General features: G+C 38.6%; 1 protein-coding gene across 2 annotated transcripts in view; it reads left to right on the top strand.

The window, feature by feature from the left end:
• Positions 1–17,550, top strand: part of anos1a (anosmin 1a) — a 40,489-nt gene extending 22,939 nt beyond the window's left edge. Inside the window, exons 5-14 of one of the 2 annotated variants that reach the window (XM_042405456.1) lie at positions 345–529; positions 2,020–2,149; positions 3,559–3,764; positions 6,071–6,197; positions 7,630–7,737; positions 9,272–9,360; positions 9,872–10,043; positions 11,180–11,403; positions 12,880–13,021; positions 14,002–17,550. In XM_042405456.1, coding sequence (XP_042261390.1) covers positions 345–529; positions 2,020–2,149; positions 3,559–3,764; positions 6,071–6,197; positions 7,630–7,737; positions 9,272–9,360; positions 9,872–10,043; positions 11,180–11,403; positions 12,880–13,021; positions 14,002–14,054 — 1,436 coding nt within the window. In that variant the 3' untranslated portion in view covers positions 14,055–17,550. Of the gene's footprint in view, positions 1–344; positions 530–2,019; positions 2,150–3,558; positions 3,765–6,070; positions 6,198–7,629; positions 7,738–9,271; positions 9,361–9,871; positions 10,044–11,176; positions 11,404–12,879; positions 13,022–14,001 lie in introns of both variants that reach the window. The other variant, XM_042405455.1, reaches the window with a different exon arrangement.
• Positions 17,551–17,849: the final 299 nt, after the last annotated feature.

Raw genomic sequence — 17,849 nt, 5'->3', positions numbered from 1 at the left:
GAGAGAGGAATGATATGGGAAAACTCATTTTGCCTTTCACACCGTGTCACTGAGTAAAGCTGTAAATCCTGGCAGCCTGAGGGGACACTGCCTGAGCTGACCAAGTGCTGGCTGTCCTCAATATGTGTTGAGAATTATAGTATAATGGTAGCTAGGGGGTAAGAGAAAACACTATGATTCTAATCACAAGAGTTCTATTTATAGTATATACAGATTAAAAAATGTATAAAGGCTCACAAATCATCCTTTCAGCTCAGTTTTAATTGCACTTTTATTGGCTGCTGCAGCTGGTGGACACATATACACACACATATATATATTACAGGATAATGTTTCTCTCCCAGGTGCTCCTCTGAAGCCAAGGAAGGAGTTAGGCTTTGAAGAACTCTCCTCTGGTCAGCTGGAGGTGCGCTGGTCCTCCCGCTTCAACATCTCAGCCGAGCCTGTGGTCTACATCCTGCAGAGGAGGTGGAACTTTGGCATCCAGCCCAGCGAGGACACCGCCACCTCCTGGCAGGTGGCTGCACAGGTTAGTTTAATGCACTGAATATTACTGCTGTGGGCAAAATGGGTGTATGTTGTTTTGTCAGGAAAAGTATGAAAAGATCTGGGGATGTATTTATGAAACAATTCTCAGTGTGCTGTTGTTACTAACTTAACTTATAGTCTCTAATTCTAACCAAACTAAAAGTAATGACCGTGTCAGTCCAGATTTATTACTATAGGTCTTTGGTCTGTGAGATTTTTAGCACTAAAACAGTTCCTGAATATATGAGAATGTATAGTTTAAAAGACTTAAAAACAGTCGACAGCTTGCTATTAGAAGATTTAATATCATGGAGTTTATAAAACAAGTGCTTAAAATGAACATTTTGATTGATAATAGGCATTTTTGGCAGCAGACATTTCAACTTGTCATAGTAGGAAAGCAGATGTTACTAATCACATTGTTGTCCAATGTGACTACACACAGCAAGGACTTTAAAATGCTTTTACGAAGCTTATACATTTTCTGTTTTTGCTGACATTGAAAAGTTGCTCAACTCATGTATGTCAATGGAGTGGACAACATATTAGGTACACTTTTCAATATAATGCACTCCAGTACACCACCACCACCACCACCACCCACTACGACCTCAGTAATAGACATAAAATATAATTATCACCTTTCTGACAATGTCAACAAAAACTGAAAATGCATAAACTCTGTAAAAGTAGAATTTATGGCAGAGCTTTTGTATTGGGTCACATCAGACTGTACATGTGTTCTTAATAAAGTGCTTGGTGAGTGTATGAATCATTAACTTTGGTTATTTTTTCAGGTAAACTGAGGGATTTAGTGTTCAAATTAACATTAACAATGTCTTTCTTCTATTAAATATCTCAGTATGATGAAGATATATGACTGACACTGCTGCCAAATGCAAGTTCAACCCATTATTCTTAAATGTCCCATGTCTGAAGCTGATGTTTTATATAGTTTTGGCTGCCTGTCCACACTGAACTGACAATTCATGCCCCAAAAGTTAGCTTTTTCAAAAACAGTGACATAAGCCTGGATGGGGGCTTTTGTGGCAGTAACGTTAGGAAGACAACTTTCTATTGGTTCAAATCCAAATAGGTGATTACACAGTACCATAAAATAGTGATTTTATTACTGTCATGTTTCAGTGCAGCAGCACAGGAATTACTGTTCACCTGGTTAACAGACAGTATTTATGAGACGTGATCAAACACTTTTTTAAACTTGTTCAGTTGTCTGATAACAGAAACAGAGAAATATGTAAGAAACAACGATTAAATCTCAAATACGGCTGAATGAAAACAAAGTTTTGTTCTTGCCAACCAGTCAGGCATTTCAGTTTGGACAAAGATCTTTAGAAAAGTAGCCTGTAAAAGTTACTGTGGTCACACATTCTTCTCACACATCAACATAGTTTTCAGAAATCAGACAGGTCATGTTGTGTCTTCCTCCCTGTTTTTTTTTAATCCAACACTCCACATGATTGACGATAGACCACGGAGCAGGGAGCCAGACTGTCTGACGTCCGACCAGGCCGCTGGTACCAGTTCAGAGTGGCAGCTGTCAACACCCATGGGACCAGAGGTTTCACCACACCCAGCCGACACATCCACTCCAGCAGAGGTCAGACGCCTGGTCTTTTGTTACTACAATAATGAGGAACATAAACCCTTAAAAATCCAAAATGTATAGTGGTAAAGATCCTTTAGGAAAATGTGATAACTGATTCAGTAATAGGTTTGTCTTAGGTCTTATGTGTTACAGTCATGGTGGATGTATTGCCATTGTTTTCTACCCTGAGTGTTTAAAACATCCACAGTATGAATAAGGTGCTTTTACTACTCAACAAGAAAAGAAAGCTTTCGTCAAATTTTTTAAATGAAAATGTCAGCATAATCGATGGTCCTGGGCCCACCGACCAATTGAAACAGCATTTAAATGATCCTTAATTCTAGTTCTCTGGGGTCAGGTTAATCAACATATTCTGTACTGACAGAAAGTGTGAAATTCTAATTTCCCCCTCTTATTTTGACAGATTTAAAAAAAAAAAAAATCACTCCCGGCGCTGCAGCATGGAAGTTTAGAAACTAGAAATTAGTTGAAATTTAACAAGATGCCAAAGTTACAGTGGCTCAGAGGGGCCAACACAAATGCAACAGACAAAACAGGCAAATGAAGATTTACATACATTTACAAACATTTCTGTATGCTGCATACAGAAATGCATATTTATCATATTTGATCAAATGCAGAAAACACTAGTAATCAAAAGGCTGACGCTAGGTGTACAGCACATACCTCCAATATTACAGTCATGCAATCCTACAGTGTTTCTATACTGTATTTGTATGTGTTTTCTGTATTTTCACTTTCTTTATGCCACATGTGCGGTCATATGTGTTTCTTAATTTGCTTGTATTTAATGTATTTGCAGTGCACTGAGTTCTCTTCATCACTGTGTAGAATCATCAAACACTTAAACAAATGAACACAATAAAAAATAAAAAAATGTAGCTTGATGGTGATTGAAACATGAACTGGACAACCAATCACAGGCTAGAGGCTGAATGAAATACAGTATACAAGCATCCACACATACAAGTGGATCAACAGAGAGCTCAGAGCAAAAGATGTTCAGTCAAGTGTCACACTGTGTGTTGCTGTATGCATGAGTGACTGCATTCATTTGCAGACAATTATGCAAAATTTCTACCTTGAAGGGATTTTTTATTTAATCTCAGAAAAGCAAGGAGCTGTATTTATTTGTAAAACCCAGTTTTAGGAAACTTCATCAATTGAGCAAAGAAAGAAAAAGTGTGTGTCTAGACTCACAGGGTTTAATGGAATAACTGTCATATAGGGAAGATGGTAGATATAACTTTATTATTGCCTGGACTATTTTTTCATTAAAATGGTGGTTTCTTGCAAGTTTTCCAACATGACTTGAATGCAGCATCAGTTTGTAATATTACATTGTCTCAGTGCTTTGTTACTCCACATGGTGAATATTTACAACATCCCTCCACCCTCAGACCCCTCTAGTCCCCCCGCTCCCAATGAGCTGAGAGTGACCAACATGACCTTCGGCCCTGGCAGGGCGGTGTCAGCCCAGCTCCAGTGGAGCATCCTTGCCGACCTGGATGTTCCCGTCCACCACTACAAGGTCAGCTGGAGCTGGACCGCAGTCGGACAGCCCTCTGCTTCATCCCTGACCAAGAGGAAGAAGACAGTCAGAGAGGTGAGGACTGACAGATACTACAGTCCTGTTAGCTTACATCTTCTAACAGTATGAATGTGGCAGATACAGACTGGGCTACACATGACTTGCTTAAATTATATTCTGTAACAAGTGAATCCTTCAGATGTCTGACCAAGCAAATGAATTAAAGGACCAGTGTTTAGGATTTAGTGGCATCTAGTGGTGAGGTTGCAGATTGCAACCAAATAAATACCCCTCCCCTCACCCTCCCCTTCCAAGCGTGTAAGAGAAACTATGGTGGCTGTGAAACTCACGAGAAACGCTAAAGGTCCTCTCTAGAGCCAGTGTTTGATTTGTCTATTCTGGGCTACTGTAGAAACATGGCGGTGCAACATGGCGGACTTCATGGAAGGGGACCCGCTTTATGTAGATATAAAGGGCTCATTCTAAGGTAATGAAAACACAATGATTCTTATTTTCAGGTGATTATACGCTAATTTAAACATACTTATGAAAATTATATTCCTTTTCTGACAATATTTCTGCCAATACATCCCCCTAAATCTTACACACTGGTGCTTCAAATAATGGACCGAATCAAACACCCGGGCTCAGATTTAATAAGGCTGCCGCAAATACTGTCAGGGCTGCAAAACCTTGCATTGTTGTATCTTTTAATTTTCAGATGATGTTAATGGTATGGCTGCAGTTGAACTTATATATTTGAATTCACTGCTGCTATTAAGACCTGAAGCTGGGCTGTTTAAGAGCCTAAGCTTTTCATGTTTGAAAAGCAACTGAGTGCAAAACAAGATGTGAAGTTTTCAGCTACTGAGGTTGAAATAGAGGCTGAAGAAACCATGAAGAACATAGTCCACTCAAAGCGAAGGAAATACAAATGTGATATTTAAAGTCACCCTCCACTGAAAAACATGTTTTTACTTCTTGTTCCTACAGTTGAATGTTTGCAGTGCAGAGTTTGTTTTCACATTCATCTGCTGAAAGTGGAAAGTTTCTCTGTGATCATTCAAAATCAGATTTTTAGATGTGGGTCTATGAGCAAGATTTGTGTCATTACAACTAGTTTGGAGCCAATCCTCGTTCAAATATTCAATTTACACAAGTGTGATGTGGAAACCGTAAGGATATACACTGAGAATGGACTTTACAGTGAAGTAGGAGACATTTTGTGTCCAGCAGGAAAACTTCTGAAATGAAATACATTTGCATATTCATAGATTATGAATTTTTAATGAGGGAGAAGGAGTAGTATTTTGAGGATTTTAATGTGGTAATTATAATTTTTTGTGGAAAAACTATGTCAGACACACATTATTATTCCAAGCAGAGTATTTTTTATATGTCTTAATACATGTCTGGAAGGGCTCCTTAAAGGCAGAAAAACAATGTGTAGACTCATACAAAAGTAATTCCTCTCAATCATCACTGATCAGCCACTAGAAGTGTGTGAGGGTGTCTGTATCTGCAGAGACTCTGCCCTCTGCCTGTATTTATTATTTTGCTGTGTTCGGGATGTTTCTGGGCATCAACCTTTGGGCAGTGGGTGTGTAGCCCCCAGCCAAAAAGAGCGCTCAGGATGTGATGGATATTGTGCAACATAGCACTGCACTGCAGCGTAGTGCTTTTGGTGTCATTCCACCTTAAAGCAATGAAACTTTTTTTTAAAAAATTAACAAGTGTAATCCCAAAGTTGTGTCACTATACATGAGAATCTTTGTTGAGATATGTTAAAAACAACTGTAAAAATCCCAAATGTGAAGTAATAAAGGTCCTATAAGATTAGAGAAGGCTGCTTTTTGTCAAGAATTTTCAGCAAATAAGATAAGCAGTAATAGGTTTGTCATAGGTCTGTGTTAGTTAGAGAAAATAATAGAAAGGTTTTGTCATTTGTCTTAAAATTTGTATGTTTAAGACGTAAAGAATAAGTGGGCCTGGGCCAACAGAGCAGTTACACCATCATTTAAACACAAATAGTAACAGAGCAACAATAACTCACAATCTTATTGTTCTCCTTGACTGTAACTAACATTAAACAATTTTACCAAAATGTTGAAAAATCTAATTTGTCAGTAATTTCATTTGGGTAAATGTCATGATAATTCTTCTTGATGCAGCTGTTGACACACGGCAGCATGTTCAACCTCTGAGATGTGACAAAGAACGAGGGCACATGGCCACAAGAGAAATAAAAATGCAAAGAGGCAAACAAATATTGATGAGAACAATAATTTTGAGGGCGAACATACACATCTGCTTGTTTCAGCTTTCCTCTGTGTATTTACGTATCTGGTCATCTGTGTGTGTGTGTGTGTGTGTGTGTGCAGAGTCAGGTGGAGCTGGACAGCATGCGGTCTAACAGAAACTACAGTGTGGAAGTCCAGGCTGTTTCATACTGGGGACAAACTCAGCTGAAAGGACCACGAGCAGTCCTCCACTTTACCACACAGCGCGGTATGTTAACAGCTATTATCCATTTTTCTAAAAGGAGACTCTGGCATTTAGAATTTCAGCTTGATAACCTTGTCCTAGTGTGGATAAAAGATTTCTGTTTCTTTAAGATGGCATGTTGATGTGGTTAAATGTTCCTTTTGATTTCAGAAATGCATTTTTAAGACCTTTGAATTTTATTTCTTACTTTTATAGTGATATTTTACCTGTGGGGCTTAAATATCTAAAATACTTTTCTCCTGTTGGGATGTTAAATCTTTGATCCTCTGTATCTCAGAGCTTCACTCCACTCAGACACAACCTCAACATTCCACACTCACAAACTTATCAGTGTGATGAAGTGAAATCTCCAACTTTGATTCAAAATGTCAAGGTGTTCCTTTCAAAATAATGACAGGCTGACATTCTGAAAAAGGAAAAAAGAAATGCATGTTCTTAACAATTACATGAGTGAATCTTTGTGAAAGCATTGTTATAAAATGTGTTTTGTTGGTGCCCACTTCTCTACTTGCAAAGTTCTCACTGAGATCAAAAAAAAGCTGTTAAGCAAGTGAAAGTGAAAAGTTTAACATCATATAGATGTATGCAACATTTACATTCACATACAGTATGTTAGAATATTAATATTCAGTATAAATCTGTATATGGGGCACAAGATTTGCACAAACCTTTCATCTTGTTTTCCAACATTTTGGTTCAGAGCTAAGTATCTTAAGAACTGCAGGGCAGACTGAATGAAAGTTTCTGTTGATATACATAGTCCCTGTTGATATTCATGGTCTCCAAAGAGCAAATCGCACCCTGTTACCTTCCCTCTAGTACATCTATTTGGGCAAAATGGCCATTTGTGCTCTGTATTAAATAAATAAATCTGTATTAAATCCATGTACAGATTTCCATGACATTTACTTTGCACATCCTGCATTAAAAAATCCTACTTAAGTAAAAGTCTATAATATCAGCAGTGTTGGGAAGGTTACTTTTGAAATGTAAAAGGTTACAGATTACTAGTAACCTTGTTGAATTTCCAGCACTGAAAGACGTTCTTGTCCGATGACATGGCCACCCGCCTTGACGTGGTCAGCTGGTTGCGGGAATGGCGGACTCAGGTTGCTTAGAGCAATGTGCATTGATTTGATTGGCAGACGAGAGGCGGTGCAAATTCAAACAAGAGAACCAGTTGAAAACAATGCTCACAATTAGAGCACATATTGCCAAATGAATGGAGCCTGTCAAGACATAGAGACAGTTCCTTGTAATCCATCCTCCCCTTGATGGTGTTACGCTCAAGTTTGTCCCAATGACTTTACTGACCAGTGTTGTCCAGAAATATGCCAAAAGAAGGCATTCCTGCATGGTGAAAAGATATTTCCCCTTTAACTATGTGTTGATGCAGTTCCCTCCTAAGTAGAAACTTTTTTTTTCTATTCTCAAGCCACCAACACCGCACCACGAAACCCTTCAGGTGACATACTTGATGTGGGGACGCCATTCTACCAGGACGGACAGCTTCGGGTTCATGTTTACTGGCAGAGCAGCACAGGTATGTACAGAAGCTGATGACAGTGTAAAGCACCTACCTGTTAGTTCTATAAACAATACGAAGCTTTCAGAGTCTGATCATCTGTAATTATGCATCACTACAAAGACACTTTGTTTAAGGATGACACAGTGAGATGTAGATTACACGTATGAACATGTAGTGAGCTGGTTAGACACTCAGTCTGACATACTGCGGTTGTTAGTTTGTCTGTTCAGCAGAGACATGTTTGCACTGGGCAGAATGTTCTAAGCCAAGACTCCATTCCCTTTCTGTAGGTTGGAAAATGTTTGACCGCATGAAATGACTTTATAAAAATGGACACAGGTTTACCTAGAGTTCAAAAAAACGAAAAGGATCAAACTTCAGACAGAACAACTGAATACACGCTTGACCTCGACTGCAATAATGTCAAATTAGAAAAGAAATGTTCAATATTTTGGGAAATATGTACTTTTGCTGTCTTTTTGCAGACAAGCCTGATACCATCTCTGTGTATCCAGTGCACACAAATCTTTCCGTTGACTTTGTACACGCCGCTAAAATTTGCCTTGTGTTCTGTCTGAACACACAGTGAGCTTTAGTGTAATGCTTAATGTGGAAATAAGACCGCTTTGGATTTGTTGGAGGATTTTTGCTCTTTTGATGGACCAACATGTCCAAGAAGTTTCTCTGTGTAGTATGGTGTAACTGATATGGAACTTCTCATCTGGGTAAAGCTGCGGATATGCTTCTCCACAGATACACATGAATGTCTCTGTGAACCTACTTAAAGAAGGGTGTTATGGGTAACTGTAGTTCACAGAGACTTGCAGAGGAGTAGATGTATACCTCCCAAGTGTCAACAAGGCATCTCAGCTAGAAGTTTTTTGTTCTGAGAATGTTACATGTTTAATATTTTCAGCGGGAAGTTTTCTTTTGGTTCCTGGAACGTTCTAGGTTAATATTCTCTAAAAACATCCTCACAATGTTTATTGATAACATTGTTAGAATATTATACCCAAATGTTCCTTAAAATGTTTTCAGTGGGAAGTTTTTTTTGGTTCTCAGAATGTTCTAGGATAACGTTCTCTAAAAGCATTCTAAAAATGTTTGTCATTTCAAACAATGTTCCTATAAGGTAAAATGACTCACTGCTCTTCTGAGGATGTTTTGAGAATGTTAGGGCACAATGCTCTAATAATGTTATCATTAAACATTTTTGGGATGTTTTTAGAAAAAGTAATCCTAGAACAGTCTGAAAATCAAAAAACAAACTTCCAGGTTAAAACGGTTAAGGAACGTTTGGACATAATGTTCTAACAATGTTATCACTAAACATTTCTAAGAGATTGTCACCAAATATTTTGAGAATGCTTTTAGAGAATGTTATCCTAGAACATTCTGAGAACCAAAAAACCAAATGTCTCTGAGCAACCCCCATCCACGTTTGCCTACATGAAGTATATTTAAGCCTTTAGACAAGACTCAAGCATATTTCCCAGTGTGCTGGACTCCTGCCTCTGCAGCACAGTAATAAGCAAATTTGCTTTTATAGATCCTTCAGTTGAATTCTACAGAATCCAGTGGGGACCAGAGTATTGTGGACACAACCAGACCAGACCTACAGAGAAGACAGTAACACAGGTACAGTAACCTGCTGAAGTAAAACAAGCTGCACATTAACATGAGCTAAAAAGTAAAAGGATCTTTCATTTATTTCCAGCGCCCATATTGGAATGATGTGCTTTTGTTAGTTTTTCCTGTGTTAATCTGTTATGTGTGATATCTCAGAAACTGTTGACTGTTGATTTTGTCCAGATTTGTAGGGAAATAGTGAATTTCTTCACAGCATTCTGGCTATGTTGGTCAAAGTTGGAGCACTGCAGTTGCAAAGCATTTTATTAAATTGTGTATTATGTAACCATACTGTATATCTTTTAGTTCATCAAAATGACATAACATACAGTGCACATAACCATTCACTCTTGCTTTACAGGTTTGCACAAGACAAAGTTTATCCTAATTTTCTCAGTAGTTTTTATTCTATTGATTAGTATGTTTTTGACTACATGGCCCAAAAACGAAATAAGATGCCAAATTCTCTACGAGATGCACTCCATTTTTACGTAACAATTTTGTCTTTGTCTGATTCTAGGAGAGCTTTGTCAGCCTGCAGGGCTTGCTCTTCTCTTGCAAGTATAAAGTCCTTCTGCAGCCAGTCAGCAAGAAGAGTCGTCCACTGGCAGAGAGCACCAGCTTCTTCACTCCGTCCTGTGCTGCCATCCAGGCCAAGAGTCTGAAACCCATCACCTGTCCTGGAGACACAGGTGAGACTTGTGTTAGCAATATGAGGCACATTAGCATTAGTATTAATTATTACACATTAGTATTATTATATTTATCATTATTATTTATTTCTTTAAATAAAAGTTTCAAATTCAATTTTAGTTTTTGATGCAGCTCCCCCTGGACTGGTTTAATGTTGAGTTCATGACATGGTAGAAAAAAATAAAAAAAACAAAAAACAAAACATTCAAGTCAGCCCCTCAATGAGTATGTTTACATTCACACTAATATTCTACTGTTATTCCGAATAGACAGGTATATACAGGTAATGTAAACAGCGTATTCCGATTTAGGCCTTATTCCGAATGTAGCATTTTCCGATTGACACATGTGGGATATGCTGATATTATTCTGGTTTTAGGAGCGTTCTTTGGACATGCATACAGTACATTCAGAAAATGCATCTCAATTGGGGTTTTTACCGCAGTTTGCGACACATGGCCTCTTGCCCGTTTACCCCTGTGCAGGCAAAATGACATATACTGGAACAGGAAGGCAGACAGAGGAGAGGAGAGTGCATGTAAACAGGAATATTAATGGAATATTCATTTTCATTAGCCATGTAAGCAGCCTATTAGGAATATTGTCTTTTTCGGAATAAGGGCAAAAAACAGAATATTTTGTGCATGTAAACCTACTCAGTGATGATTTCAAGTTAGAGATATCAGGAATTTGTATGGTCTTAAAACAGGTCACTTATAAAAATGTTAGAGGGAAGTATAAATAATGTCCTTAAGTATTAAAATGGGTTATTTTAATAGAGAAGACTTGTTGCATTAAGAATGTGGTTTAGAAAAAATAACTCAAACCAGAATAAATAAACCAGAATACAAGACAAACTAGAAAACAACCACAAATGCCATATAATATGTTGAATGTATGTACTGCAAATGAACTTTACAATATAAAAAATGTGCTGAACCACAGTACAAAATATTCAAAAATGGTTGAGAATCTATTAGCATGTTTAGTCTTTTTTTCATGCTCCTTTTGGCAGTTTGCTCATGCCTCAGGCTTGCTATGAGCATCCATGCACACCAGGAGTATGTCATAGGACTTGTTAACCATCCAACCACCTGTCTTTGTTTAACCCCCCTGGCTGTGCTTCCTCCAGCAGTGACCCTGCAGAAGGTCCTGGTGAAGGCAGCCAACCTGACAGCGTCCTTTGAGGTCAGAGGAGGCAACGTGACAGCCATCTTTAGCTGGGATTTATCCCCAGCCACACCTCACCAGCAGCTGACCGGCTACCAGGTGACCTGGGCAGAGGTCATCTCCAGCACTCGCCACAGCAACAACAAGCTGCCCCACAGCCTCATCTCCCAGTCCCAGATCTTACCCCCGGTTAGTACTGCAGCTAATACTGAGTAGTGTATATACAGTATTCATTTTGGCTGAGGTTTCCTTTACTGAGGTAAACCCACCAGTGGTATTACTTTACAGGTGAGATGGGGTCACAGCTACCATTTAGCGCTCTGGGGTTTACAGTATCACTAGTAGTATGTAATTCCTAATAAGTTTTCAGTAAAGAACTTTCTTATTTGGTACAAATTATGAGGAAAATTGGTACACTTCCAATTAATTAATTCCCAGTTAAATACAAGTCTAACCCTAAAGAGTCTAAAGAGTGGCAAACAAACAATTCAACACATGTGGAAAATAAAATTTCCAATAATGATATAATTATTTATTTATTTGAGTTTAAATTAAATTTTTCTTTCAAAAAAATTCCTAATTCCCCAATAATTAGTGCCATATTACAAAGTTCTTTCCAGGAAATGTCCAATTAAATTATTAGGAAATTACAGACCTGTATAATAAAGTATCATGTAACAGGCTTCCATTAAAGATTTTATATATTGAAAAAATTGGCAACTTTTAAACCATCCAAATTAAATTAAAAAGGATTCATAATTTTGGCATCTGAATTTTATTTCAGGACTTTTAGAGAGATCTTTGAAACAGAATTTATACTTTTATGCTAGGAAATATTTACAAAATCTATAATCTATCAGTTGAATAAATAAAATATTTTATATATTTTTGAGTTTATTTGGGTGTCTTGTCATTGTTGGAGGAGGGGCGGGTTGGGGGTGGGGTGTATTAGGAGGACTTGGACTCACAGTCCTAAGTATATCTGAAATCCTGGGTAGAGCCCTGAAGTGTAAAAGTGGTATTGTGGTATATTGATTTGTAGTTTAATGCAGTTCACTACTCTCTAACCGCAGGCGCATTGTTGGAAGATAGTTTCATAGAGGAAACAAAATTTTAAAAGTGGGAAATTTAATATATATACTATATAACATATATTACACTACTGCTACAGATAAATAGGCCAAAATAAAATGTTAAAAAGAGGACACAGACAGAAAAGGAAATTGATTTTAAAATGATGCATGGATACCATTTAATGGCAACTTGAAAATGTGAAATTTTAAAATGAAAATGGCATTGAAAAAAGACACATATAATGAAAGTTAAAATATTTTTGTTGTTTTTTTTTAGGGTATTTTTTGTCATTTCATTTTGGTGTCCTTTTCAGTTTCTTTCCTTTTTTAAAATGTATTCAGGATAAGTAGAAGTACTGTAAATAAATCTTTTTTTCGATTTCTGGTAAAGTTCTCTGTGCAATGTTTCTGTGAGTTTAATGCAGATTCAGATTCGACATTTCCCTGTAGTCAAATCTCAAAGTTCACTGGGCTGACAAACACTTCTCTAACCTGTTTAGTCTGAAGCCTCCCAACAATTTCACACACCTTGAGCATTTTAAACAGTGTCTTGTGCTTCCCCCTCCTCACTGTGTTTGTCCTCTCTTTGCAGGATGGTAATGTTCTGGTGGTGTCAGGCCTGCACCCAGCCAGTCTGTACAGGCTAGAGGTCCAGGCCATCACAGCAGAAGGTGAAGGTCCTGCAACCAGCAGAACCTTCCAGACTCCTGGATACCAGAGCAGCCTGAAGCACAGTAAGCACTGACTCACTAATGTCTTTGCAATGACCTGATATGCAATCACATGGCCTCTTAAATCTGTTTGTCCGGCATTTGCAGTATTTGTAAGTAGTCAAGTGGCTACTTTTGTGACGTATTTCCTTTAACTGTCACGGTGCCCGAGTACTCGCTAAGACTGCAAGAGTGTGAAGAGTTTATCGGCTAGGGCTACTGGCCAGGCTACTGTACCTGGCGTAATCAAGCTAAAATGTTTGCTGGAGTCACAGTTACAGTCAGATGACTGCATGACCTGAGAGAATAAATACAATTAATGAAAAATATATCTGATAACCATCTGTGCAGATTCTGTTTTAACTGTTTGCTGTTTTGGCATTAATAATTCATGCTGAATTCCAACATGTGATAAACTTCAGCTGTTTCTTGTCTATTGATTATTGTTGGTTCTAAGACCAAAATCAACCATTGTTGCACTACCGCCAACAAATTGGACTGGCGTTGCACAATATACTGTGGTGAATTATGGGATACACTTGACTCGGAATACCTCTCCGAAGTAGTATTAGGAGAAGTGTGCATCAAGTGTGAGTTAAGTGTAGTGTGTGTTGGCATATTTCAGACATGGGACACACTTGGCTACTACCTTGCAGTGCATGAATGTGCACTGAAGTGCTCAAGACTTCAAGTGTGAGTACTGAGACGCACCCTAGCTCAGCTTCAGTCTGAGCTGAGAGCTAATCAGCTGGGATGATTGAAAACACCTGTGTGGGTGGTCAGAGCCTTTAATCTTCAGGCAGAAACAAGATGTGCAAGCTGGCTCTAAAATGATGAAAATAAGCCCAGTGCTCTGGTCATCTTCCCCTTTAAAGTTTCTTCTACACTTTCAAAAAGAAGTGCTTTGATTTTAGAGTAGAACACTTTAGAAGACCTAAATTAATTTGTTAGATAGAAACAGATATTAGTTTTTACTAATAATTGTCTTCTCTCCTCTAATTCAGGGACCAGGCTGAGGAAGCATCACCATGAACAGCCGATCATTGAGAGGCACTGAGCCCAGACAGCCAATCAGCCTGCATGAACCAAGTTTCCCAAACTTAGGATGACAATGAAGCTTCACCAGCTTCATGATCAAGGCAAAATCTTCATCACAACTGGCGGCCATTTAAATCTTTCCCTGCAATACCCTACAGTGGACCAGGCTGTTACTGTTAATGCTACACAGGCTGTAGAATTTTAATATCAGTGAGACCATGACTGACAATATTGGCAGCCTCTACTGGCATGTACACTAGTTTTTAAATGGTGAGCCACCAGGACAGATTTGGCACAATAACTGTTGGACTGCTTTATGGTCATTTTCCTCCCTTTTTTTTTTTTAGTAAAACCAGCCATACTACAGCTAGAAGTATCTATATTGTAGTATTCAACTGGAGCACAGTGAATGATAATACCAGTACTATGAGGCTGCCAATCATCTACCATGGTCTTATTGATTTACAGTTACTTTTCAGAGGTGTTACTGTTAATCTGCCACTTAGATGTAATAGACCAACAACAAAGAAAACCACTCTGAAACAGCAGTACGGTTTTATGCAAGTCATGTTAAAGAAGTGGTACTTCCCTTTGACTCCCAGCTGAGAGATGAATCTTAGCACTTGTTTGTGATATGTGGGTGTGCATCATAATAACATGTAGATACAGTAGCTATACCAATTTCATTAACTGTAGGGCTGGGTATTGTTGAGAATTTTTTGATAAGGGTATCAATACAAAACCTAAATGTGGGTACTGATATGAAGAAAATGTCCACATAGGTTCTAATTTGACTTTAAAAAGCATGTGTCGTCTGCTGGACTGCTCTCTCTATCAGCTTTCATTGCTGTCCACACCTAAACCTGTGGTGTCAGAGCAGGTGTTTTCCACCAGCTGCTATAGAAAGAAAACACCTGCTGTGGCATCACCAACATGGTCAGATTAATGTTGTTTGGCCCCCATTCCACCCTTTGTGCTTTGTGTATGTATTCGGTCACCTCCAAGTTCCCATCAACACAGGACTCCAATGCTGGAAGACTACCAGTAAGATTAAGACAATTGACTTCAACATTACTTTATTTAGGAATATACACCATGTGAGCACAATACAAACTACAAGACAGGGCCAAGTGACTATGAACCCTTTTTTGACCAAGTAGTGCCAGAAATTAAGGAGCCACAGGAACTAAACCAGGAACTAAAAGTCCACTTTGAGTATCTGATGAACCGCTTCCTGTCGCCCCTGTGTTCACTTGTGCTCTCTGTAGCAGCCTGAGGTTTGTGTTTGACTAGTCAGTGACATCCAACACTGCAAACTCCACCCTAATAGGTCTCAGGCCATTAGAGAGTATAATCTCCAGAGCAGAGAATTTTTGGGCCCAGGAACTAAATTAAGTTCCTGAAAAGTTTCTGGGCCCCTAGAAAAAGTTCTTGGTGTGAAAACAGACTATGTTGATAATAGGCCTGGGCAAAAAAACGATAGCAATATGTACCAGTGATAGACACTTCATCAATAGCAATAAGAAAATTGTTTGTTTCACTAAAGTGCAATAAATGCAAATAACAGTGAAAGCTCATAAAGAATACGTAATGCTCAGTTGCAGGAACAGACCACCAGTGTACTCCCTCCCTGGCTCATAAACAGCCTTTCTTGACAATGGAGCATGCTACAAGTAATGCAAACAGCCAGTCATTTGATAGATCTGGCGCAACAACAGAAACAGCATGGAGTGAGAAAATGAGTGCAGACGGTGAGGAAATTGTTGATTAAAAAAGGACATAACGTGGTTAAATTCAAAATAAAGTGGTTAATCAACCTTTTTTCTCCTGGTCAAAAAATAGGTCATTAAAAATAATCAATAATTATCAGTGTTGACTGAAATTAAACATTTTATTATGATAAATTTTTCAGCTATATCGCCCAGCCCTAGTTGATATTGTACTTTAGTGGTGCAAATTCCTAAACAATTGTTTTGCTTTTCATGAACAACCATTTGACACACTAGGGTAATGGGGGCTCTTGGGGGTCTGAAGCATAGACTGTATATGCAGATGGACTTAGTGAGGTGTGATGTCACCCGTTGGTTTCATTGGAGCCTGTTTAAAGCCCAGAGTTGCAGTTTATGGTCAGCGCCATCTTTTAGGATTGATCTAATATTACCCCTAAATTGCGCAGGTTGGAGTGGGCAGCGGAGGAAAGAGGTCCAATACTTTTTATGATCACAGGGGCAACCTTTTCTGGGGCAAAAATCAGAATCTCTGTCTTATCAGCATTGAGCTGTAGAAAGTTGCCTGCCATCCAGTCTTTAATAGTGTTAAGACAGTCCAGGAGCTTGGATAGCCTGAAAGCCTCACTAGGTTTGAAGGAGAAGTGGAGTTGGATATCATCTGCATAAAGATAATAAGCAACATCAAATCTGCTGATCATCTGTCCCAAATGTAGCAAATATAGAGAGAATAACAGGGGCCCCAGAACCGAACCTTGTGGGACACCACAAAACAGTGGAGAAGAATCAGGCACAAAGTCCCAATAGAGACGGAAAAACTTCTGTCAATGAGATAAAATAAAATCCAGTCCAGTGCTGTGCCTGATATATCTTTTTGACAAGAACGGGAGTTTAGATATGGGCCTGTAATTCTTGGGCAGAGCAGGATCTAAGTTTGGTTTCTTTAATATGGGCTGGATAGTGGCATGTTTAAGATAGGATGAGACACACCCTGAAGACATTGAGGAGTTGACAATAACTAATATAGCGGGGACAATAATTGGCAAAACTTGTAAAAACAGAGAAGATGGCATTACTTCCATTGGGCTAGAGGATAACATCATTTTCCTAATCAATACTATGAGATCCTGTGAGCTGATTGGTTGGAAAGACTCCAGAACTGCAGGAGATAGAGTGAGCACAGCAGCACAGCACAGCAGCAGTCATTTTCCCCCTTGTGATGTAGTGTTGGTTGGTTACTCTGTGATATAACTAGCTGTACAAGTCTTCCTTAATAAAATATAGTATAAATTAAGAAAATGTTAATTTCAGTCCGATCAAACAATTAAACTTGATTAAGAATGACTTTTAGTACTCTTCAGTTTGTCATGCTGCTGACACAATTCACTATGTTGTCAAAATGCAGGTTTGATACCCAGCCCTCATTCCCTGCTGTATCATTTCCAACTCCTTTTGATAGCATTGCATGCAAACGCCCAAGTGTTCATAGTGTTGTCAGTGTCATTGAGTGGTACCTTCAGTATATTTTAAAAACCTGACCTGACCTTATTTCCTGCAACTGATTCCCTGATGAGATGTATTGTGTTGTAAATGACATGTAGTTCCTCTGTACTCTGTAAATGCTGTATATAATGTTTGACTGTATTTATTAGTTGTGCTATATTTGTGTCTGGACGAGTGTCGACTGTAAACATAGAACATCTGTACTGTGTGTGTTCTCAGCCTTTTGTAAACCACCAGAGACCCTGTACAAAGATGTTTTTTAACTAAAGATAAATTCCATGTCAATATGTGTACAGCCTACTTTGCACACGTGCCATTTTTAATCTACTTTTTATTTGATCTTTTTTCTTTCCTCTCCCTCATCAGCGATTTTTCCATCAGTGACCTTTGTCCATTCAGAGAATTTATAATGATGGTGTAACAGAGCCTGTATTCCTGTGGGGAGAAGCAAAGCCATGAGAAAACAAAGATCTGCACTCTAATTCTACCTCCATTATTCTTGAGTTGGTGCGCAAACAAAAGGTTTGAAGAACCCCTGGGGGATACAGCATGTGGTAATAAGGATGTGTACACTGCACACACAT

The sequence above is a fragment of the Thunnus maccoyii genome, chromosome 24 (assembly GCF_910596095.1).
Source record: "Thunnus maccoyii chromosome 24, fThuMac1.1, whole genome shotgun sequence".
Classification (NCBI taxonomy): domain Eukaryota; kingdom Metazoa; phylum Chordata; class Actinopteri; order Scombriformes; family Scombridae; genus Thunnus; species Thunnus maccoyii.
The sequence above is the reverse complement of the archived record's forward strand: the minus strand, read 5'-3'. Positions and strand labels throughout refer to the sequence as shown.